This window comes from Thunnus maccoyii, chromosome 7, assembly GCF_910596095.1.
Source record: "Thunnus maccoyii chromosome 7, fThuMac1.1, whole genome shotgun sequence".
Taxonomy (NCBI): Eukaryota; Metazoa; Chordata; class Actinopteri; order Scombriformes; family Scombridae; genus Thunnus; species Thunnus maccoyii.
The window spans coordinates 16,877,645-16,903,108 of NC_056539.1; the positions used below are offsets into that span (position 1 = coordinate 16,877,645).

The window sequence follows — 25,464 nt, forward strand, 5'->3', positions numbered from 1 at the left end:
ATATTGACATGCAATGCAATAACACACAAACAACCAACAAGAGATTTGTTATTGAGGTTTATTTATCAAAACCTTATAGAACAAAGGCAATGACAGGTGAAGCAAGACAGAAAAAAAAAAAAAAAAAAAATTAAAATTTGGTCTCTAAAAAAATAAAAAGAAAAAAGAAAAAAAGTAAAATTTTAGCAAGAACTAAAACACTTTCACTGTTACAAATTACTAACTAAAAACAACGTTTTCACTGTTACAAATATCTAACAAACCATGTGAAATGTGAATAGAATATCAATATGTTTGAAGGGAAATTTGGATCAGGGACTAAATGAAATATCAAATGCAACACAAACAAATAACTTATGCATTCCTATCAATCCTAACATCAATCTCTCTTCCATTCAGCCGATAGCCATTCATGGTCCGGCAGGCGCGCTCAGCGGTTTCAGGGTTGTCAAAGCGAACCACACCACAGCCTTTGGACTTGCCGTTCTCCATCTTAATATCGGCGTACTGAACCATGCCTATGGAACGACATAAGTGCATATGTTAGAAAAGTCATCTTTAAAACAAACAGCCACAAGTCACTTCTGATTTATATTTACAGACTATGGTTATCATGATGACTCTTACCACATGTATTGAAGGTATCCTTCAGCATCTTCCAGGTGAAGTCAAAGGGCAGCTGAAAGACAAAAACCCATTTAAAAAAAATGTATCGAAATCATACTGTATGAGTAGATGCTGATCAAACAAATTAAGCCCAACTACACTGTACATGAAACACTTACATTTCTGACAAAGATCTGGCATCCCTTCCTGACATTGCCTCCTCCGGTTCCGGGCCCTCCAGCTCCAGCTCCTCCAAAGGAATTGCCACCAAATCCACGATCCAAGTCTGCAGAACGATCAAACTGACCAACACCTCCGGATCCCATCCGGTCCATTCCAGAGCTCATGCGGTCGAGGCCACCGGACGGGAAGCGATCGAGACCTCCAGCGGAGCCCATGCGGTCAAAGCTGCTGGCCATTCTGTCAAGCCCGGTGTTGCCCATGCGATCCATACCCATTGGGGAGCTAAAGTCCAGACCAGCACCCATGCGGTCCAAACCAGACTGGCCCAAGCGGTCAAACCCAGCTGGGCCTAGGCGGTCCATGCTGGAGCTCATACGGTCCAGGCCGGGTCCAAGCCTGTCCATACTGGGCCCCAGCCGGTCCATCCCCGAGCCCATCCGGTCAAACCCAGAACCCAGCCTGTCCAGATCAGACACGCGGTCCATCCTGTCCATTCCCATCCGGTCCATCCCTGCCATGCGATCCATGCTTGCTCCTAGACGATCCATTCCAGAACTCATGCGGTCCATGCCCAGGGAGTTTCCTATTTGAGGGGGAAAAAAAGGGGGGGGGAGAAGGTCACGCCAACAGTCTGATAAGATGTGATACTCATTACAGCTCAGGGGAGTTGGGGGAGAGGGATTGCAGACAAAATCCTGAGAATACTAACCCATTCCTCTTTCAAACGAGTCTCCAAAATTATTGCGAGACATGCCCATTTCATTTCGACCAAACTCCCTGTCAAAAGCACCACCAATCCCACGGTCCATCTCTGACAATGCAAGAGATGAAACCATTAGAAACATCCAGCTAAACAAACGTGAGTGCTCCACGCTTGCTTTGGAATGCTTAACATGCCTCAAAACGTCTCCTTACCGTTCATTCTGCCCATCCCTGAAGAACCATAGCGATCCATGTTGTTCATTCCTCCAAAGTTGTCCATTCCTAGAACAAAGGAGAAGAAAGTCTTAGAGACAACATGGAAATCTGATCATTTAATGAGTATCAAAAAGTGCTGTTTCAATTAATCTCAGTTGTTAAATGTGATTCTGTCAACTCAGAAAGGGAATGGATATGCTATATAAAAAGATCTAACTTTATTAAGTGTTGAGTTTTACTACAACAGTTGAGGTAAATGTATGCCCACAGTCACTTGATAAATTCTGATATATACCTCCTCCCATACGGCCTCCCATATTTCCAAAGCCCATTCCATCCATTCCTACAAGTGAGAAGAGAAGTCAGCCACTGATTTCATTGGCATCTTGTGTTAAGGAGGAAAATAACAAAAACCACTGGAGCTAGTTACCTCCGGGGCCCATGTTGCCCATTCCACCACCTGCACCTCCACCACCTCTGTTGAGTTGGCCAGCATCAATAGGCTGGCCACCAGGCCCTAAGCCCAAACCAACACCGCTCAGGCCACCTGGGCAGAGAAATAGGGTTCAATATTAAAATGTTGTGTACATAGGAAATGTCTTGTGTCCATAGAAATATGTTCAATTTGGAAATCAGAGAGGCCCTTGTGACTCCTGACAAACTGTTCAACTGGCATAGGATAATGTGGTTGTACAGTAAGCAAAGTACAGTGCTGCTTGAAAATTTGTGAACCCTTTAGAATTTTCTGTATTCTTGCATAAATTAATAAAAGTTAGACGTAAAACATGATTTTCACACCTAGTCCTAAAACAAAATAAAAAGGGACCCAATTAAACAAAAACATTACTTATTTATTTGAGAAAAATGATCCATTCTTACATAATTGAGACAAAAGTATGTGAACCCATCACAAACTTTCAAGCACCACTGTATGTGGCTGTGAATAATGACCTAGGACCCATTAAAGTCATCTATATGATCTTAAATATGCAGTACACTTCTGCCATTTTAGTCGATTTATCTATGTTTGGATGTTTTTATACTGATGAAGGTTTATACTTACGAGGAAGAGCAGCAGCTCTGTCAGGTGGTCCAAAATCTTTGGGCAAGGATTTCTCATCCTGAAAAGGGCACATAAAAGGCATTCAGACTCTGCCCAAAACCATAACATGTTATGTTCTGAGGGGACATATACAGTGAGGTTTAGGCAACTTACCAGTTTGACATGCATGACCCTGTTGAACAACAGCTGCCCATTGAACATGGCTGTGAAACCGTTAAGGAAAGTGTACCACAGACATCTTGAAAAAAAAATGCAATTATACTAAATCAACATTTTATGCGTGAAAGTATTCCAAACCAACATTTTTTCAGAAGGATACAGACAGCTTGGACTGCTTCAAGGGGCATATCGAATGTTACTGTGCCCATGCCTCTGCTCTTTCCGTCCTTGTCCTCAAGAATGTCAGCCCTCACCACCATGCCTGCCATGCTGAACACTTCTTTCAGCTTCTTCCAGCCAACTTTGTAGTCAAGCTGTAGGCACAAGAACAATTTGAGAAAGTTACTTTAAAATCATGAGCAGCACTACAAAAGACAAGTCAGACATCAATTTAGTGTGTTGATTTATAAAAAAATTATTCATATGCATTTGCAGCTTTTTCTTTCCATATCAATAGATTTGTTTTTTAATATAAAAACAATGGGGGATATCTGGAAGTCTCACATTAGCAACAAAGACAGTGCTGCCAATCCTGCCAGCCTGCAGACCATGGATGATCTCATTGGGGATGTTGGGGTTGCTCATCAGGCTGGGAGGGATATTGACCATGGGGCCATTTGGTCCAGGGCCCATCCTATCCATGTTCATGCGATCCATTCCACCCATACCTCCCATTCCTCCATGGCCCCCTGGAGGGCCTCCACCACCTTGCCCCTTGTTGATTTCCCTCTGAGCAATGACACCATCGGGATCCTATCAAAAAGCAAGAAAACTTAGATATTGCACAACTAACATTTCGTGTGTTGGGCAAAATTAGTCATTTTTTGGGGGCCTACCTCTTTCACTTTCAGGGGTCGTCCATTGAGATTGTGCTTGTTGACCTTCTCCACTGCTTTCTTCATTAGCTCTTCAGTCCTAAACTCAACAACACTGATAGAACATATTTCTAGTCAGAATAATCAAAACTCCTATTTCTAGTAAGAACCAATTCTGACAAGCACTGGCAAACTATTGGGATGGATAAAAGACAAAAGTTACTTACGCACAACCCTTTGTTGATTGAAGACAACAGAACAGGCCGGACCAAAGGAGTGAAGGATAATTTAAATTAGTAAAAGCCATGGTTATAATAAGATATTTTATTAGAGAAAAAAATATATATATATAAAAATTAGAATTTCATGCACAATCAAAAAGTTCATCACAAGCTTACAAGCCTTGTCCACAACTCTGTGCTTCCCAATAAAATTACAATATTAAGATCTCACATCACTAAACACAATGCAATGTGCTGATTATTAATATTTTCCAACATCCAAAAGGCAGAAAATCCACAGTGAAATAGGATTAGATATTGGAGGTAACTATTCCAGTAAAGACGTCCTGCACAAAGTGTTATATTTAACAACCATCTAACAGTCCTAAAACAACCTCTTGCAGGCTACACCCCTTTAGTTCATAAGGAGCAAATCCAGCAACCAAAAGGGACATTGTCAGCTACTGCAATCCCACAGGATTGGCTGCACAGAAAACTGAAGTCCTGTTATGAGAGCATCAACCCTTGAATGACCTCAAGTCAGTGCCACAGGCGACACCAAATAGATCACACCTCCGGCATGTCACCATCTCACACACTCCATCAGGTTTCTGAATCTGAACAATTCCCCAACAATGAAAAAAAGAAACCAAAGCTGACAAACACAGGTTTGTCTAGGATTATTCATGTTTTATTTGTATGTATTTGCACTTACCCTCGATTTGCCTTCTGCGTCCATTAAGTGTTCCACGTACGTTACCTCACCCACTACAAATCAGATTCCAGAGACGACACACACCAAGGGGAGAGAAGCCGAGAGAACAATGGGGGTTTAGAGCAGAAACAAGTAGGGCAGCCGGTGACAGTGAGCTCAGACTGCCAGTCCTGAGCCTTCCCCCAGCACCTCAGCAGCAGCACAATATGGTACAGGTCTACAAAAAGCAAGCTCGTCTCTTTTTAAAAAAATAAAGACTTCTTACCCTGTCCTTGTTGGAATTCTCCCGAAGCACCAAAAGCAATAGACTGAGGACAACAACTGTTTAAATGGCCATCAGCCTTTCCATTTGGAAATAATGCAGTAAAAACCACCTTCTACTTGAAGATAATTGACCAAATGATTTCAAGTCGGCAAAGCCCGTTCAATGCCTCAGCCCATTTCATTGCAAACCTGTGCATACTTTGCCATTTTAAACCTCAGGATAATACATCAATCCATAAGCCTATCAGCTGAGCCTTAGAGGAAACCTAGGAAACTAGTCGTAGCCTTAATTACGGTAAAGTTATTGGGGGACAGGAACTTCTCTATCTACAAAAACATGTTCTTAAAAGTGGACCCGTTTCTGAGACGCACAATATCAAAATTTTGATTCAGCGTCGACCACTGCCACGCCTTCTTTCCAGATCACGAATCTGTTCAACGAATGGACATCAGTGACCAAACCTCTAGAGACAAGGACAGTGCATAAGAAGTTGCTTCATTTTGTAGACCTGTACCCCAAAGAAATCCCAACACACATCTCTGTTTGGCACAAAGTGGAGATCTGCTGAGAAAACTTTTGCTTGTCAAGGTCACACCTAAAAAAGAAAATGCAATTTAACTCCACAGTCAGTTGTCATAAAACGAGTACCAGGCACTCCTTCTGAAAAGAGGATTGTACCCTTCTTAACACATGCTTTACCTTAAAGCAAATACCAATTTTGTGCATTGATTCTGATACACCTAGCTTTTCAAATCCCCATGCTAAACAACTATTTTCACAGTAGCAGCATTAAAATCCGTATTGTACATGGGAGAATGAACTTAAGGCTAACCTCTGCTGAAAAAAAAAATCAAAGTTGCTGCATCACAAATTAGTTTTCACTCGCCTTCAACATTTTTATAATGAAAATCATGAAAGCTCATGTTTTACCTTTAATTGTATATTGCAACAGAGCAAGATGTTCCTTGTTTATGGGCAAAATCATGTCACTACAGTAGTGTACTGTATATTCTTTCATGCGTTTCTTGGGGTGGAAAGCACCTCATTTTGCCGCTCATGATGCCAAGCCATTGGATTTTTCACATTTGTGAACCATGTACAACATCCACTTCACAAAAATAAAAACCACAAAAGGGTTTTGGTAATCTCAAATATAGTCTAACATCCAGGTTCACAGCACTCTGCAGCAACTCATTAGTTGACCAGACAAATAAGAGGGACCTGTTCCAAACCTTTACTTCCATGTATCTCCCATACAAGATCTCAAGCAACATTGTGCACAATAAGTCCCTGAACAAATTCCCAAAAGCCTTTAAAAGTTGCAAGGGTCAAACAAAATGACCCTGGGTGCTGCATCTTTTTTTTGTCCTGTCCAAAGCTGACTGAGTCCCTCTTCTATAGACACCTTACCTCTCTCTTTCATCACCTTACCTTTTTCTTTCATCAGGTCTTTGAGGGCTTGCCATTTCACATCATATGGGATGTTGCTGACAAAAACACGGTATCTTTTGTTCACATTTCCATAGGGTTCATAGCGCCCGCCTCCACCTCTCTTCTGGGGCCTCTCCTTTCTGCTGGAGATGGAATCATGCTTGGCTTTCCCATTCACTTCCCTGTGAGAAGAGATTAGTTGATCAGTTTGTTTTCTTGTTTTGTTTTTTAGAAAACAACTCATCATTCAAGCATATCAACATGCTTTCACAAGTAATGATTACATGATTAGATTCTGAAAGTCTATTCTAAAGCTAAGATACAGGTAAAGTTACTGATAACCCTTAAAAGATGTGAGTGAAATTCCTACATTTGCTAGTACATATTATAACTACTGAATTCACATTAACACATTACAGGCTGCCGTTGTTAATCACTTGTCTACCTATTTAAGAGAGACCTGAATGAGGCCACTGCTGTAACTTAATACCAATAGAAGCGTGAATGGTTCAATTGAATCTGATCATGCTAGAAACCTCTTAAATGTTAAATTTAAAATCACAACTTAGTGATGCTTCTAAAACCATTACGATATGATTAAAAAAGACAGTTAAAAAATAGCGGAAAACAGCTTGCAGGCGAGACAATCGCACTAAAGCCGCATGGCAAGGCCGCTCTCCTGGACACAGTGGGCCTAATGTTAAGTAATAACTGCATTGTTTAGTTTACTGTCTATAATAATTTTGCAAACGAAGAGAAAACATAGGTCAGTTAGTTATTTAAAATTATCAGGTAGCTAAGTGAACCGCTAACGTTACACTGCTTTGTTACGTAAAATGACTGCGATTAACCTATCCGGTAAGTAGTCGGGCCCCAAGACACGCCATCTAACAGTTGGTGAACGCATATTCCCGCGTATACAATGCAATTAATAATATATGTATATATATATGCACACGCAAACATACACATATAACATATTAAGGTCGTTAATATACGCCTTACAAGGATAGTTAGAACTATTGGACGGTTTACCATCTGGTGCGACATTCCTGTGAATCAGGACCATCACGGCTAACAAGCTAACTAACATTAGCTGGTAAGCGCTAACAAAGGAACCTGGATGAATGGACTTACTGCTGCTGCTGCTGCTGCGGCGGCGGCGGTGGCTGCGTGCCTGCTTTCTCGGAGGTGTTTTCGGCCTGCTCGTTGGACATCTTCTGACACGGTTATTGTCTTGCCCAATGAAATTTCTCTCCGTAGATAATAAAGACTTGAGCGCCTTCAAAATGTACTTAAAACCAACAACTTACTGCTGTCTGTAATGCCTGCACACTGATTAGTAGTGCGACACCAGCGGGTAAAAATGGCGGAGAGAGCAATCTGCTAAGGCGGATGTGATGTGTGAGTTTTATAGCCAGCAAGAAAGGTCTACATCCGGTGTTTATATTCAAAAATAAAGGTAATCGCGGTGCAAAAAAAGGATTTTGGGAACATCTGTGCCCGGGATGTAGATATTCAAATAAACAAAATACTTTATTTAAGTGAACCTAATTGAAAGATTGTTTGGTCACAGATATGATTCAGTCCATTTAAAAATGTCTTATCTTTTGGATATCCAACTAGCCTGATAATAGTCGAAATTCAATTTTAGATATCTAAAACGTAAGACTAAGTAAGTAAGACCTAAAACAACAGTCTGAGGGTGCAGTAGACTTTTGGTCTAACCATGATAGCCAATATCAGTACCCCACAATAAGGAAAGTGGCCTTGCTAATACTGACAATGTTTGGATCCACTTACACTTGTGAGTCTAGCTTTTCTCATATGAATGCCATCAAAACAAGGGCAAGTTGTTCCCGGTTTTTTTTTTTTTACAGTCTATGGTTGTTCCATGACCAATGAGAAATTGCATGAGTGTCTCAGGATTGCCCTTAGCTACTATCTATGAGCCAAACTGTGTTGAGATAGCAAAATCAAGGCAGTGTAATTTCTCTCACTGACTCAAATAGGCTCTAAATGACAGACGTCTGATATGTATGGTAGTTCTATAGTGATAAATCACCAGATTGAGGCATGTAATGCTATCTTAGTGAAAATGCAAAGACTACAGATCTGTTTTTATGATGATTCAAATAGGCCTACTTATTGTTAGTCTGGATACTGTTTTACTGCTATAAGCACCATATGTCTGCTTGGAATTGTTTTTGATAGTATCATGAACAGGCCAATTTATTGTTAGTCTGATGGCCACTGTTTTACTATGTTCATCTTGCATTTAGCATTTATGGATATACATATAGGCCATATAGCCTATTTAGTTTCACTCAGATCATCACAGAAGCTAAAGAACATCTACATTTCCATGTCAACCTGGCAACTCCATCTGCTGAGGCTGTGTGCTGTGATCAATGCTTTAGAATAGGCTAGCTGTAAAATGGACCAAATTATGATGACACAATTTTGAGAATAACTGAGAATAACTAGTCAAAACTACAATGTAGTTGTATGTAATAATTAGAGATATGTTACTGTTACTGTTAGTTACTGACAGTCATACACAAAATGCAGATATTAAGCTCCTTTAAGACATATACAAATATTCTTCTTTGAATAACAATTTGTGTCTGATATGGTTTTTCCACAAAAAGTTCACTTACCTAGTTAGAAATTCTTAAGTTATATCTCCTTCTCTCTCTTTAAAAATCCAGAATCTGTGAATATGTAAATATTTTTTCCATTTAAATGGCACATTAAATGCCACAGGATGTCTCCTACCTCACTGAAAAGTTCATTCTCGCTGTAGCTATGTTCACTGGAGGCTTCTAGTTTCCTCATCACACTTGAGTAAGTTGCATATTGGACCAGGATCAGCTTCAAAAATGGTTGTGATGTCACAAATCACTACTACTTTAACTTAGAATTTCAGTGACCACATAGAAACTTTCCACCTTCAGCAGATGAATGTGAAAACAGCCTTTAAGTGTCAAACTCTCATCATTCTGTGAAGCTCAAACACTCAAATACAGGAACAAAAAGAAAAACACCTTTTTGCATGGAGGGGGACTTTAAGAGGATGGAGTGATGAGTTGCGAGCAGGCTCAGCCCACTAGCCGTGATTTCTATCAATGTAGAGGGTGGACCCAACAACTAGTTAATACCATACAGTCTATGGTTCATACATAACCCAACTGCCCTGTCTATGCAGCCTGAGAGAAAGCAGTGGCCAACCTAAGGTAAGAAACACAAATCAGCCAGTGTTTGGGGTGCCTTACAGGAATCTGTTCATAAGTTATGTTTAGTGTGATACAATCTGTTGACAATTATTTTAGTTTGTTGTCTTGATATTTTTCTTTTTTTTCTGTTGGTAAAATTGTAGTAAAGAAAAAAGTGTGTAATCATGAAGAAGATGAAGAATGAAATGGCCTAAAGTGTGGATTATTAACAAAACTAAAACTAAACAAAATATGTTATTGGATCCAGTAGATCCCTCTTGAGACCCACCTTGGCCTGAAATTGGTTGAAGGAATTCTTATATAGGCCTATAAAATGAATAGTTTGTCTTTTTCTTTGGTTTCATGCAAAAGAGAAATTTGTCTATTTTTTCAAATTTTAAGAAACCAATTGTGTTTAGTATTAAATTTTGTATGCAGCATATTTTGATCCATATACTGAACCAAATCTTGAGAGATGGGATGTTGCGTTCCTACAGTTAATAAAGGGTGAATAAGTACCAGGTGCCTGTAGACAGATCAACATATGCCCAGTGATTTCAGAGGATGACATCTGAAAACATTTCAGTCAGCTTCCAGACCCCCTTTCTATAAAGAGACGTCCTTGGATCACACACCGCAACAAGGCTAGCTAGGTCTTCTGAGAGCACCAATATATTTCTACACCCTTAAGTTCTTCTGTAATATATTGTAGTTAGAGATGCTCTCCATATCTGTTGTTGTTTTTGTTTTTCTTATAAAGTATGCGGATATGTGATAAACACTAAATATATTATGTAGGTTTATGAATTGAGCATTAGAAAGGGGGCAGGAAGTATTAACTTCCTCCTGCTTCTTCCGAGAGTTTGTTTCTTATGTTAAATTCTATTGATTTTTATTGTTTTTTGTTTGTATTCATGCTTGTTTTTATACATTCTGAGACAAAGTTTATCAAATCAAATCAAATATATCTGTTGAAATGTTTACTTGTCTGCTGGACATTGACCAAAAACTAAATATTTACCTTTTAGGTACCTGATTGGTCAATGACAAATAGCTCAGTAAAAACATCAAATATTCAGTGGACTCTTTTGGACTTTGGACTTTCACAAACAAATCCAGGTCAACTCAAATGACATAGATCCTCTCCTTATTGTGTGTGGATAGATAGAAAATTGCATAAGAATTCTGCAGTTGTGCAATTACATATTCTGCATCTTCTGGTGTTATTGGTTATTCTTTCCTTGAACAAAGAAAAATTAAGTAACAGCATGATACTAGATGTAAATAATTTGTAAATGCAATTGTTTCTTACATTATCCTCCCCTCTGTTATGTGAGACAGAGTAGGTGAACCCAAGTGCAGACACTCAAGGGAAGGAAACAGATATATAATAGAAATAAAGCATTTATTTTCAAGGCTGAGGAAGGGGAATGCAGGAAGCTTGGGCTGGTGACTGGGAGACTGGGGCTGGGGCTTGGGCACCTAACTAGGAGACAGGCTGAGGTTTGGGCTGGAAACTAGGAACCAGGGGCTCAGGACTGGGCTGGAAGCTGGAAAGAGCAGGGGTCCAGGGCAGGGAAGCAGGGCTGACGAGATGAGATGAGGGGCTGGAGCCAGAGGAAACAGAACTATCGGGAACAGGAGGCAGGGTTAGGCAGGGGAAAGCAGGCAACAACAGGATAAATGCATGAGAAGTGGCTTGAAGCATAATAAACGTAGCAGAGTCTACAATCCAGCAGAGTGGAAGTGGCAGGGCTGAGTATTTATAGAGGTCTTCATTATTGAGATGAGGTGCAGCTGGTGTGGCTCTGCTCTGACTCCAGCAGACCTGTCTCCACTCACATATCAGACAGACATATACAGGTAGAGAGAGGAAGAGAGCCACTCAGAGAGTGGCAGCATGTCAGGGAGACACATGAGCATAACACCCTCTGCTGTAATGTGCATATCCATCAGTACCATTCTCATGCGTTATTTCAGAGGAAATTTGGATTCTCAATAAAATGTCTATTACTTTGGGACTCATTGTTTTCCCTTTCTTCCCCAGTATTTGCAATCAAAATGAAGAAGGGGGTTATCTTATCACTCTGTGTTCTTTTGCTGAGTGTCAGCCTGTGTGCAGGTGAGTGACTTGTTTGAGCTCTAGTTCCTTCGTACTATTGTGTCACTGTTCCTGATGTTTAAGCACATGTTAAATTCAAACAACTTCATAGGTAATTACAAGATAACTTTAATGGCATAGTCAACATGACAGCAATTTATTTTTTCCCCAAAAAACTTCACAATTAAACTATTTCTTCATTGTGTCTGTTCACCAAAGTCTTGCAAAACCATGAGACAAAAGGGATTTGGTTTGAGTTCAGGTTGGCTTGTTCTGTTACATGGATAAAAAAACATTGCTCACCTTAATGTGAGGCTATTTTAAATTTGGTTTCAGAACCATTTAAGCTCATTTTTATTTTTACTTGAGTAGATTTTTACTCCTCCACCTCAGTATATTTCAGTGTTTATTATAGATACAGTTTTTACTTTTTAACCACTGGTGGCTATTACACTACAGTGTAATCTAACTCGTTGAGATTATGTGAGCCACACAAAATCATAATTTACAACAAAAAAGTTTTATGATATGAAAAGTAAACTTTTGCAAAAGCAGGTTTTACTGAGCTAAATGGTTGTCTGTATATTTTTGTAACAATGATTGGACATGGAGTGACAGAATTTGTTCATTACATCATGTTTGTGTAATTTGTGTTGCATTTCTTCAGGATATAAGGAAGGCGATGTTAAGCTGGTTGATGGTAGTGTTACCTCTGAGGGCCGTGTGATGATCTATCATGAAGAAGAATGGGGGACTGTGTGTGATGACGGCTGGGGACTTAACGCAGCTAACGTGGTGTGTCGCCAGCTCGGTTTCTCTGCTGCAATAGAAGCTGTGAATTCAAGTTACTTTGGAGAAGGTAATAAAGCTCTGGTAGACTGTGGTGCTTTGAAAATCAAGGCAGAATTGAGCATAAACTATGGTAAATGTGCCAAATAATAACAACGAATGATGTTGACATTACTACTTTATGAGGAAATCCCGTATGATGAGACAATCAGAGGGAATCAAATCATCTTCTTCTGAAGTTGTGATTACAATTCTTATGTTGCTTGCTTTAGAGACTGGTGTTTTAGGCAGAATTTGGATGGATGATTTAGAGTGTGATGGGACTGAGACAAGCCTTGCCCAATGTATGTTCAGCGGATGGGGGAGCAATGACTGTTTTCACGATGAAGATGCTGGTGTTAAATGTAAAACAGGTAAGACTTATTAAAGGTTTAGAAGGAAATCAGATGCATTCTCTCTCTCTCTCTCTCTCTCTCTCTCTCTCTCTCTCTCTCTCTCTCTCTCTCTCTCTCTCTCTCTCTCTCTCTCTCTACTGGGCTCAGCTATTGAGTTTGGAGGGATTTGGAACGGAGACATGCATTTGTTGGTGTTTTTCTGTGTACATGTAAAATGTATCTGCAGAATTCAGCATGTAAAGATTCTGTTGGATGTTTGTCCCAAAAGGTTAATTTATGATGACTGAGTGGACCCCGTACCAAGGTAGGTATAACTCATACTTTGTTCAGTAATATGATTATTTATGGCAAACTAGTTTTTTTTTTTCTCTCTTGACATCTGTGGCGTTTTTGAGAAATCATGACATTAGTTTTATTCATATTTACTGCCAGGGCCCAGTTCTAACCAAGCCGGTAGCTCCGGGTCTGAAAAGTGAAGTGCATTCTTTCTAATGGCCAGCAGGGGGCGACTCCACTGGTTGCAAAAAGAAGTCCGATTGTATAGAAGTCTCTGAGAAAATGACCCTACTTCTCACTTGATTTATTATGTCAGTAACCACTTTCCTAATGAGTTTATGGTCTCAATCGCTGGTTTCAAGTCTTCTTCAATACAGCATGATGTTAATATTGTAAATTATGGTCCCCTGCTATTTCACAGGCTACAGTAACATAGACATTTTTTCTTAGGAAGGGTCTTAACTGAGTGAAATGACCCAGAAGTATCTAAGTGGCAGCCATGATAAGAGCTGGTTGAATTCTCTGAATGCTAAGGAAAGGTGCTTCAGTGCTTTCTTTTTAATCTCCTTTGGCATAGATTACACTTGACCATCCTTTACAAAAGGAAAGGAGATAATTCTGTCCTACAATTCCTTGTGACAGCAATATTTAGAGTGACCAGGCAACGCACCATTCACAAACCCTCTTGAGAAGAGGGTAGAAAGGCAGTAGTCAAAGATCAAGTCAGATCTAAATAAATCTGTCCAGAAGCATTCTTTTATTTAGAACACCACAGAATAACTGTTTTTGTGTCATTCATTTGACCTGAGAGTTTAAAGAACACATTTATTTGGTTGTGGTCTGAAAGGGGGAATTGCTGTGATAGTGAATGCACTGATAGTGGAGAGGTCCATGTCAGTGACTGCATAGTCTACTGCACTAGACCTAAGAGCTGAGGAGTATGTGAATCTCCCTAAAGAGTCTCCTCTGAACCTACCGTTAACTATGTACAGGCCTGATGCCCGACAGAAATGCACTACCCCCCCTGCCACTTTGACTTATTTCAGAGTCAAGGTTGTTCCGATAGGTGATGGGTTGTGTGGTAAAAATGGGAGACTGATCAAACACATGTGAGTCGTTGACATCAGGTTCAGTTCCTGTTCATCCTTGGGCCTAGAAATTGGCAATTTCTGAATGGAGATTTTCAAAAATCTTTAAAATAAGGAGAATCTACTGGGGGTATATAAATAGCACAGAGATATAGATTTCTTTCAGTTATGCTCAGGGTTTGATCTAATCTTAACTCTCTCTCTCTCTCTCTCTCTCTCTCTCACACACACACACACACACACACACTCTGTTTGTGTGTGTGTGTGAAAACAATATTGATTTTCACACATGGTATATGGTTACAAAGAAAGCACTGGCCAAGTTAGGTTGAAAATGTGTGAGACAAGAAATACAAGTTACAACAATGGAATAACAATCCAACAATAAGAATACTGGTGTGCAAGTAAAATACTAACCATGTCACTCTTCCTAAATTTAGCTCCTTTACAGACAACACAAACTACACCTGTGGCTGATCAGAGGTATTGTTTGAACCAAAATACTAGCCTCTCGTATCAGTTGGGGGAGCTGTTCAACAGTGGACGTGACTGTGACTTGGACATTGCAGTGGTGGTGGACAACAACACTGTGGAGACAATCTGTGCCCACAAGCTCATTCTTTCTCTGAACTCATTCTTTGAAGTCACACAAGCAGAGTCCACACTCAGCATTAATGTCACTGCTGACTGCAGTCAATACGCCACCATGTTTGTAAGGTGAATGTTACCAATGTGTCTTGAAATTACCACCTCTTTGTTACCAGATAAACCTATGTGATGTTGCAAAATTCTACCAAAACTTGATGTAAATCAAAGCATACTAATAAAAATGTTTAAATTCTAGATACATTTACACACGACAGATCAACATCACACTATCCTCTGCTCAGTGTATTCACAAGATGGCATCTGACTGGGGTCTGAAACAACTTCAGAATGAGACAACAAAACTCTTCAGCTCATTTCTCCCAGAGGATCCCACTTTCCAGGGTCAAAAGAGCTTCTATGAGTATGCACTCCGTACAGGCGATGAGGCATTGCAGCAAAGCTGTCTTCGCTATTTGGCTTGGAACTTTGAGGCGCTGATCCACTCCCCAGCCTGGACGAATCTTACGCTGGATATGGTCAATGCTCTTCTGTCTCGCTCAGATCTTGTTGTGTCCAATGAGACCTACATCCTTAAGGGGCTGGAGGGATGGGCCACAGCCCAAGGAAGCACATCTATTCCTGAGAGCCTTTTAGAACTCATCCGTTTCCCTATGATACCAGCTGAGGACTTGTACAACCTTAATGGCTCACAATACCAGACAAACAAGTTAGCAGGTTTTCATTTTAATGCCCTGCCTTTTGGGATGCTGCATGATGACGTGGCAAGAAATCTGAATGCTTACACGTCTAGGATTTACACTGGTAATCCATGGAGTTTTACTTTTGAAAACAGAGCCATCAAAGCCCACAATGATTATGGATTCTACACTTTTAACAGCCAGAACTTTGTTAGACTTAACAGTGATTTCCAAACCCCTGTGCATAACAGTGCCTATTTTGCCTTACATAGCATAACCTGGAAAGCAAATTTATATTTAACTGAAGCAGACTGCTTAAGAGGAAGTGTCACTTGCCTTTCTCTGCCAGCTGTCAGTTTAAAGATTCAGGATAAGCAAAGTGCATTACCCAGAGAGATGGAGAGTCGTATTCTTTACAGCAACAGGCTCGTTGTTTTGTGTGAAGGCAAGTACGTGTTCCACGTTGAGAATTTCAAAGTTGTTAATGGTGAGAATATGGCATTTGTTCCAACAAACAGCAGTGCAGGACAAGTCTATCCATGCCACTCAAACCGGTTCTCATACCAAGTGGTGGTACGTCCTCAGTACTTTACAGGGTAGTTCTGGTTTCCTCTGGGAACCACAGAAAGTATGCAGGATAGAGAAATAGCAAATGTGTAATTTCTTTTTAGTTTCATGACACTGTCAACTCTATTAATCTTACAATCTTATGACAATTTCAAGTTATCCAGGTTGATCATCCTAACCCTTGCCATATAACATCCCTTCAGATACTGCTTGGATATCATTTGTCACTGTATTCACAGTATTCATGGCTAGAGAAAAGGTGTTACCAAAATGTTGTCTTGTTGTGTCCTTGATGTTATTCTGCATGCCATTAATTATCTGAGAGAAAAAAAAGATCATAATAAACCAATTAATCATAAACATGTTAAAGAAAGGACATGTTTGACTGTTTTATGTCAGTATCAGTGTCTGTATCTCTATTTCTCCTCATTCTGTCACTTCTCCAAGACAAAAACATAAAGGACAAGTTTGACTGTTTTTATGTCTTGTATCAATGTCTGTATCTCTCACTTACTTTCTTTCAATTTTAACATTAATAATAATAAGAAGAAGATTATTTGTAGCTATAGCACATTTCATACAAGGATTGCAGCTCAAAGTGCTTTACATGCAAATGACAAAGTCAGAATATCAGGACGAAATCAAATCACAGATCAATAAAAACAGATAAGAAGAAGAAAGAAACAAAAAAAACAAACAAATAAATAAAACAAACAAAAATGATAAAAGGTTGATAAAACAACAAATGGTAATTAACAACAGAGTATGATTTTTTTAAAACTAGCTACAGAGTTGGCCTCTCTGATATGTTTTGATAGAAAATTCCATAATTTTGTGGCATAGTTTTTTTTTTTTTTTTTTTTAAAAAAACAGCATCCCCAATTTTCTTGTGGGCCTGATTTCCAACTTCTAAAACATAAATATATTGATGATACACTTCCTTGATGTATAGCACCATCACACCCAGTAATTTTAATAATTAGTAATAACTTTAAACTTTACCACACTTCATCGTAGTACGGAGATGCTGTTTAGTTTCCTTGATTGAAGCATAATGGAGGAATGAGGACTTTTATCTTATTAATCTTACTATAATTTGGGTGAAACCTATATGCATTGATGTAAATGTTCAACCTAGTTTCTTGAGAATGAGAGCTGAAACCTGTTCTAAATCAACGTGTATCACTCAGTAAATAAGTTGTTAAAAACACAGTAGTAATTTTGTTTGTTAATATTTATGGTTTGTTTGTTATTTTATTCTGCAGTGCGCCGCCAGACCGCACGGTGGCGACAGTCAACTTATCGGTAGATCAATGCAGAGAGCGATGTCAGTGGAGCAGTTAGGTGGCTAGCTCGGTACCACAACCTGAACAATAGCAAGGGAATACTAATATTCACTGTCTCTACAGCTTTCCTATATTGTAGGAACGTCCACGGTAATATTAAGAAAATAAATCGTACAAAAACGTGTACTTTGCCGTTTGCGGCTCCGTGTAAATTTAACGTAACTTAGAAATGGTAGCGTTAGCATTAGCCTTAAGCTAGGGACGTAAGTTAGCCGTTGGACAGCACAACGCTAATGAACGAGCGCGTGTGCATTAATGAAAGGTGTTTACAGGTCGTGAGAAGCGATAATTAACAACATATTAATCATGGCTACCGGTGCTGATGTGAGGGACATACTGGAGTTGGCCGGAGGGGATAATGATGGCCCCATCAGCAAAAAGGACCTTATCAACTCAGACAAGGTAAATCTGACTTTCTTAATATTTACTATAGGTAAACCTATACAGGTCATGTGACAAAAAAATGATATCCATACCAGTGTCTACAGCTACAGATTGAGAAGATTATTATCACTATTATGTCTTTGAGAGTATTACCAAAATGTTTCTTTCAAAATAACCAATTTCTCCATCATGTATTTCAGAAAAAAACCAAGAAGACAACTGAAACGTTGACCTTCAAGAGACCAGAGGGAATGCACCGAGAAGTCTATGCTTTGCTGTATTCAGATAAGAAGTATGGGCTCCTTTGAAATTATGTTGTTTTTTTAAATTGGTGCACTGAATTACCCTTGAGGTTTGGATTCAATTACTGCTTACTTATTTTTATTGCCTTTCAGTTGCACGAAGAAGTGATCGGGACAAAAGTGAGAGGTGGTTAAGTTTCTTTAATTCATAGAATTTTTCTTTCTTCCTGTTAAAACACAGAGATGCTCCCCCTCTGCTGCCAAGTGATACTACTCAGGGCTACAGGACAGTCAAAGCGAAGCTGGGCTGTAAGAAGGTGCGTCCCTGGAAATGGATGCCCTTCACCAATCCAGCTCGCAGGGATGGGGCCATATTCCACCACTGGCGACGTGTGGCTGAGGAGGGCAAAGACTACCCGTTTGCCCGCTTCAATAAGGTGGGCAAGACTGCTATCTCTTTTTATCTCTCCTCATAAGCTGTAGGATCTTATCAGTTTTACTCTGTTAAGGTCAAATACATATTTCAGCTGACAGAAACAATAACAGAATAACTGAGAATGAAGATTTTTTTGTCTCATCACTTTAACTCAATAAATATAATCAGTCCTGTAGCACCTACACAAAGAATAGACACGGCTACTCATCCTCTGTTGTCTCCTCTTTAGATAGACACACACACACACACTTACACTTTTAATTTATGTTTCCTTATTCACTACATTTTCTCTGTGCTCCCGTCTGTCTGTATAGACAGTGCAGGTGCCAGTGTACTCTGAGCAGGAGTATCAGATGCATCTCCATGACGATGGCTGGACTAAAGCAGAGACAGACCACCTGTTCGACCTGTGCAAGCGCTTTGACCTGCGCTTCATAGTTGTCCATGACCGTTATGACTACCAGCAATACAGAGTAATCACTCACTCATTCACCCACTGACATTCTCTTTCATTGAGGATATATTACAAAAATAAAGGTGTATAATAATCAAAATCAGAATGCAGTAAGTTAAAGGTCATATTTTTAGTAACATTCTTCTATTTATGCTTTCAGAAACGTTCTGTGGAAGACCTGAAAGAACGGTATTATAGTATTTGTGGTAAGCTGACCAAGGTCCGTGCAGCTTCAGGAACAGAGCCTAAGATTTACATCTTTGATGCCGGCCATGAAAGGCGCCGCAAAGAACAACTGGGGAAGCTCTTCAATCGCACACCTGAACAAGTTAGTAACATTATAATTTGAATATGAAATGCACACTCATGCAGTTTCTTATGCAGTTGTAAAGCTTTGGTAACTTAGATATTACCCAGCCATGATCAGTGGCATCATGCTAAACAACAAACAGTATTATGAATTACAGGTATAAACTCTGGAAAGGAAGGTGGTTGTTTGAAATAGAGAATGTATAAAAACCCAATTATGCCAGACAGTTAGCAAATACAGTGCTTGGTGTACTTAACTCTAAAATAGACTAATTGATGTCAACAAGTAATCTTTTCCAGTTGTTAAGTTAATAGCTTTTGAGCACCAGTGCACCAAAAGAGTGTATTGTTTTTTGTTAGCATGATTGCCAGCAATATAAGCATGTAAGATGTGTGCCAGCATTTGAATATAAACGTTGCAATTCTTTTGTTTTTCCTGCAGGTGGCAGAAGAGGAATATCTTATTCAAGAGCTAAGAAAGATTGAGACTAGGAAGAAAGAGCGAGAGAAGAAGGCCCAGGATCTGCAGAAACTCATTAAAGCAGCTGACACAACTACAGAGTTGAGGCGAGCTGAAAAGAGAGTTTCCAAGAAGAAGCTCCCACAAAAAAGAGAAACAGAAAAACCGGTAAGCACACACACAAAAAGAGTGATGTAAAGCACAACAAAATCTTCAGAGGAAAAGCATGTTTTTAGTTAAGGTCAACATTTTGACTGTGCTTATTCAATGTAATGAATATTGAATATATTGAAATATTAAGTAAAAAATCTGCCATCAAAAGAAAACAGTCTTGATATTTTTTAATTCATCATTTTACTTTATTTTTGATTGAACTACTGCATCTCAGAGAATATGAAACAGTTCTCACACCTTAATAATATTCATCCCATACATATTTATTTGAATGCTTTGACATCTCAAGTTTATCCGTGTCTCTCATCAGTCATTTCTTCTTCAGGCTGTACCAGAGACAGCAGGCATCAAATTCCCTGATTTTAAATCGGCGGGAGTCACCCTGCGCAGCCAGAGGGTGAGTTTTACCATCCCTGTTGAGATATTGAAAACACTAAAAGGATATTCTTAAAAACGCCTTCAACTTAAAACTTCAACTTGGCTTTGAAATACCAGTGGAGAACCTAGAACACCAATCTGAGTCAGGAATAGTCCCATAGCTTTTGATTAGGGTTCTGTATCAAGAAATTATATTGCTCTGTACTGTGCTGACATTTATCATCGTCAACCTAACTCAACCTTATTTTTGTAGAAATATACACAGAACACAGTTGATCCAGTGGTGTTGTTCTACAACACAGAGAGAAAGCAGAACAAAAGAAAGAGTAAAATATAAGAGAAAACCATCATTTGGTTTGGGGGCAGCTATTGACATAATACTCAGTCCTGATTTGGGGAAGAACAGGAACCTTTGAGGAGCTAGAAATTTTTGTCATTTAAGGAGGCCAACTGAGTTTTGTTTGAACAAGTAGAAATATCAAAGGTAATTTAGCAATACCTGACCCTGCAGTTGATGTATGTGAGCAGCCAGAATGTTTGACTTGAGTGAGCTATCTCTCATTAGCACAGTGATGATTAATTTGGTTAGTGACTAGCTAATATTTGTAAGACCTAGCAAGGGGACTCTTATTCATCTTCAAGACTGATGAGGAGCTGCCGCTCTCTATGGAAAATGCATTAGCACTACTAAAGAGTGGAGTGCCCCTCCAGCTAATCAGTCAGACAGAGTTCAGTGAATAAAGACATTTTGATCTGGCCTGCTGCAGTGCATTTCATACGAATTAAAAGCCTTGAGGTGGAGCGGTTTATCCTTGTATCCTCTACACCTTAAATCACACCCTTGTGTGTGTCTGTGTATTTGTGTGTGATTCAGATGAAACTACCAAGCTCGGTGGGCCAGAAGAAGATCAAGGCCATTGAGCAGATCCTGATGGAGCAAGGAGTGGGTGAGTGTGAGAAGACATTATCAAACTGCCAAAATTTCAAAGTTGTACATTTTTAACTCTCCTCTACAACAGACCTGCAATATAAGAATCTTAAACTATGAATTTCTGTTTTTTTGTTTGGTATGTTATTTGGCACTGTGGGGAAAACGAAAAGTTGAATTTCTTTCCCTTTATTTTGAATAAAAAACACTTGAATGAGTACTTGAAATAAGCTAATTTGCTGTCTTGCCAAGAGTTAGCTGAAAAGATCAATATCGATTTTTACCTTAAATAAACAAAGAGTACATTATGGCATAAAAGCAGTAAGCTTGCACATAGGAGCACCAAAATCAGCCGGGTGCATTGGCTGCATACAGCATCTCAGCAGCACCAAACCAAATCAAATGTTAATGATCAGTTTGGGAAGAATACATGCACTGTTACACCTGTATCTTCTGCTTAGTGTAATAAACTCACAAACTGGTTTTGAGGTGTTTTAATCAAAGCGCTGGGTAACTGAAATCTAATTTAAAATTTTCACTGCCTTCATGTCTGTCTGTGGATCCAGATCTCAACCCCATGCCGACAGAAGAGATTGTACAGATGTTCAATGAGCTGCGTAGTGACCTGGTGCTGCTCTACGAGCTGAAGCAGGCCCACAGCAATTGTGAGTATGAACAACAGATGCTGCGTCACCGCTACGAGGCCCTGCTGAAGGCCGGCAGCGGAGGCGGGTGTGGCGGAAGTATAGGATTGGGGCCAGCTGCCACACTGCAGGGTGGGGATACCAATGTCAACAACAGCACCACAGCATCCACACCAGGCGGGGAAGCCCAGACCTGGCCCAGCGCAGATGACATCAAGGTGGAAGCCAAAGAGCAGATCATTGATGTGGTAGGAGCGCCGCTAACCCCCAACTCAGTAAGTCTGCTATATCTCTGCCTGGTCCAAAGTATATCACAGTTAATCAGGTGAAAATATTGCAAATGTTTAAACAGTTTTAATGTATGACAGACATGCAAGTGAAAAAATTTTGAGGACTTTGAAACTGTTTTATAAATGCAAACAATTATTGGGAAAAAGAGGACTAGGCAAACGCCTAATTAAGCTGGACTGCTGATGGAGCATGTCAGAAATATGGTGTTACATGTAAAAAATTATTGTATATCGCCAGATTATATAGCCTTGAAACAGAGCTTCCAACTACATGATGTCTTGACAGCAGACATATTCTTTTTATTACCTAATTCTATATTCAAGCGCTCTGTTAAACACAATTGGCATTGATAGTGGCTAGCGAGGGATCAAGTCCTCATCATTGTACTAGCGACTCCTGGTGATTGGGGTGCCTATGCAGAAGACAGTAGGATCTGGGTAGACTGTGTGAGCCACTACTCATAATAAAGATCCTTGCTGAGCTGGTATATAAAAACAAGCAGATGGTGATGCCATGCGTATTGGTTGGAGACACATGGCTGTCTACACCCTCCCCAGGCTAACAGTGGGAGTCAGCAGTGACAGGAACAGCAGTGCACAGAGAACTGGGAGAAAAGGAGGGGAAAAAAAACAGAAATTGATGCACTTGTCAAGGGTTAGCTCACTGCACATTTCCCCTCTTGCTGTTTTAACCATGGGGAGTCTGTCATACATTAAACGACATTCACTATTCATGGGCAACTCACTCGGCAGTCTGGCAAGCATGTTGTAGAAATATGAGTGAGTACAGATGCTTCGTCCTCTCATGACATGCAGCAGCACAGAAAGTGGACCCCTGTCAGTCCTTGATGAGATTGTTTTGTGTATGACATTGCAGCGCAAACGTAGAGAATCGGCATCCAGCTCGTCGTCGGTGAAAAAGGTGAAGAAGCCTTGATGAGGACTAAAGCACCAGCTGGTACACGGTGGAGGACAAGGGGCTCAGTGGAGACGCCGATAAGTTTTATTTTTGGACAAGAGAGACACGGGGGGGAGCAGGATACCTTATTGCTGTCCATTTATGTAGAAGCACCATGGTGAACACACACACAGACACAACTTTGCAGCTACTAACAGGACCTCTCCAACCCCTCCCCATCTGGCTTTCCCACCATCGTAGTGACAAAGGCAACAACTGAGTGACATTTCATTCCATTACTGCTCCTCTCCTTGCTTCCATCAAAGCTCAGCCTTAGATGAGGCAAGATCAACTGTAAATTGCCAGGCCGAGCTAATCGGGACATGGGGAAGAAGGTTGGAATGACTTGGTAATTGAAATGAATTGGAATGAAAGAAGAGACTCTGGGAGTGGGAGGACCTTGAGCCGCAATGCTTATTTGACCCATATGAGGTTTTTTTGTAGCCTAATCATGCCATAGTGTTTACTGGAAATGTGTTTTTGTGTTAGCCTGTAGTACCGGCTCCCTCTCGACCCAGAGTGCGTCTCCCTCTCTCGTGGATACTGCTTCCATCTGTTATGCTTTCTCTGTGTGGACTAGTGGGGCTGATTTGTGTTGTTTGTCCTCAGGTGACCTTGAAGATGCTTTAGTCAATGATTCAATAAACCTCATTGTTTGTTTTTTTTCTTACCACGTGTTACACATGTTTACTCCACGGTGGTACATTTCACATTTCAAGCATCAGTCGCACTTTCTCAGCTTTCTCTTTCTTATCCCGGAGGAAATTGGTGTTGAATATACATTTGCCAGGGAAATCGTAGGATCATGACATTCTTACCTCACCTGTCATTTAAGTTAAGTGACAACTAATGACTTCATTAATATGATAATTAAGCAGTGATCATTCTTTGGTTGGCACAGCCATGAAAACTTCATTAGGTTCCCTCCCCATAATATTGCTAATTGTGTGTCAATTATGTCGTTTAGCCTACTTAGACATTAATTTCTATGCAAATTTTGAATATGTTTGCACAGAAATGGGTGCACTGTGATGTGAGCATACAATATCTATGTAGAATTTGCAAAAATTCAGGTATATCAGGTAATGCTATCTGCATACAAACTCAAAATTACTTCAGATTGCTTTTGGCTATTTTGATGTTCCTCAATACATCTTTTGATCTATAACAAAACAATTTAATGGTTTCATCCAGTGGATTTTGGATTACAAACTAAGGTTTAAATCTATGATTTTAGCTTAAAATCCAAGTATAATTTTGTTGATTTGTTATTTCTGCAAAAGAAACAAATTAGTCAAAAAAGAAAGAAAAATAGCAAGACTTTTTAATAACTATTTTATCTTTGTTTGTCTTGATCCTCACCAACTTCAGAGGGCTTGTTTCATAACGAACACTACAGCATCCACCAAAGGTTGCATCATCACCACGTCTTCATCTACAGCTCTAATAAGCGCTGCTAAGGTTACAGAAGTAAAGCCATCCACACACTAGGCGGTTTGATTGAGAGAGAAAGAAAAAGAGTGAGAGAAGGCAAGTAAACATGGGTAAAATGGATTCTCGGTGTCTATATTTCATGTTGAAAATTGGCTCATAAATCCAGTGGTTTGATCTATGGAACCCGTCGTTGCTTGAAAAAACCTCCGTAAATGTGTAATTTCTCCCTTGACAGAACACAGCCGAAAGGCTATCTTTCTTTTGCTTCCTCCTCCCCTCTCTCTCCCGTTTTTCTCTGTCTCTCATATTCGCTCCCTCTCTCTACCAGCCTGGCGTTGGATTAATGCTCTGCTCTCTTCCCCTCTCTCCTTTCATGCTCCTCTGATATCTTCTTTTCATCACTGCTCATCCATTTATCAAAACTGGGGCTTCTCTCTCCCTCTCTATCTCTCAATATCTAAACCCATCTTAAGTTATATGGTAGGTATCTTGTAAGATGGGCTTCAAGAAGGTGGAGGTTATTAATAAATACTAGTATAAATTGAAAATAGGTGTGCAGGGATGCATCACCAGCCATGTGTGAATGATAAAGACCCCCAGCAGCCCCCATCTAGCTCCGTCTGCCATGAGCTCCATCCGGGCTACAGTGTAGGTTGTGCAGCACTGATGTGAAAAGCATGAGGCAGAACACCATGGCAGAGTGTCTTATAATGTGTTTGTGATGGCATTGAGATGAGATCTCTTTATCAAGGCCAGACTGAGGCTTTAATCACGGCCTAAGAGGTGCGCTGGCTGTTTATCATAATTGAACTGTATCCAGGCTAATCGCTGGCATACGTCACTGTCGAGGGGTTGCTCGGCCGCACCAGCAGGCGATGCTGGTGGTGGTGATTGAACACACAGTTAAGAGAAAGGATGTGTACTGAGGAACATA

At 40.0% G+C, this 25,464-nt stretch overlaps 3 protein-coding genes across 11 annotated transcripts; 2 read left to right on the forward strand and 1 right to left on the reverse strand.

Moving 5' to 3' along the window:
• Positions 1–42: 42 nt before the first annotated feature.
• hnrnpm (heterogeneous nuclear ribonucleoprotein M) lies at positions 43–7,753 on the reverse strand. 5 transcript variants are annotated; one of them, XM_042415919.1, is made up of 16 exons: positions 7,514–7,751; positions 6,377–6,558; positions 4,681–4,733; positions 3,972–3,979; positions 3,766–3,859; positions 3,434–3,682; positions 3,090–3,243; positions 2,924–2,973; positions 2,771–2,828; positions 2,138–2,254; positions 2,003–2,050; positions 1,705–1,773; positions 1,499–1,600; positions 786–1,372; positions 628–679; positions 43–518 (listed from the first exon to the last, which is right to left on the reverse strand). In XM_042415919.1, the coding sequence occupies exons 1-16, from the start codon at positions 7,591–7,593 to the stop codon at positions 355–357; spliced, it is 2,067 nt and encodes a 688-aa protein (XP_042271853.1). In that variant the 5' UTR covers positions 7,594–7,751; the 3' UTR covers positions 43–354. The 5 variants fall into 5 exon arrangements, with proteins under 5 accessions (XP_042271853.1, XP_042271854.1, XP_042271855.1 ...); XM_042415920.1 differs by lacking the exon at positions 2,003–2,050 and having other exon boundaries at positions 7,514–7,752; XM_042415921.1 differs by lacking the exon at positions 1,499–1,600 and having other exon boundaries at positions 7,514–7,752.
• Positions 6,870–16,570, forward strand: LOC121900034 (galectin-3-binding protein B-like). Of its 4 annotated transcripts, none has more exons than XM_042415924.1 (6): positions 6,870–7,234; positions 11,639–11,713; positions 12,360–12,551; positions 12,754–12,894; positions 14,681–14,957; positions 15,085–16,570. In XM_042415924.1, the coding sequence occupies exons 1-6, from the start codon at positions 7,213–7,215 to the stop codon at positions 16,124–16,126; spliced, it is 1,749 nt and encodes a 582-aa protein (XP_042271858.1). In that variant the 5' UTR covers positions 6,870–7,212; the 3' UTR covers positions 16,127–16,570. The 4 variants fall into 4 exon arrangements, with proteins under 4 accessions (XP_042271858.1, XP_042271861.1, XP_042271860.1 ...); XM_042415927.1 differs by lacking the exon at positions 6,870–7,234 and adding an exon at positions 7,595–9,612; XM_042415926.1 differs by lacking the exon at positions 6,870–7,234 and adding an exon at positions 10,754–11,454.
• Positions 16,571–17,385: 815 nt separating this feature from the next.
• Positions 17,386–23,766, forward strand: dmap1 (DNA methyltransferase 1 associated protein 1). 2 transcript variants are annotated; one of them, XM_042416694.1, is made up of 10 exons: positions 17,386–17,841; positions 18,024–18,115; positions 18,307–18,502; positions 18,816–18,974; positions 19,116–19,283; positions 19,707–19,892; positions 20,209–20,295; positions 21,151–21,223; positions 21,771–22,123; positions 23,016–23,766. In XM_042416694.1, exons 1-10 carry the CDS (start codon positions 17,746–17,748, stop codon positions 23,073–23,075), a joined length of 1,470 nt encoding a protein of 489 aa, XP_042272628.1. In that variant the 5' UTR covers positions 17,386–17,745; the 3' UTR covers positions 23,076–23,766. The 2 variants fall into 2 exon arrangements, with proteins under 2 accessions (XP_042272628.1, XP_042272630.1); XM_042416696.1 differs by having other exon boundaries at positions 20,224–20,295.
• The last annotated feature ends 1,698 nt before the right edge of the window (positions 23,767–25,464 follow it).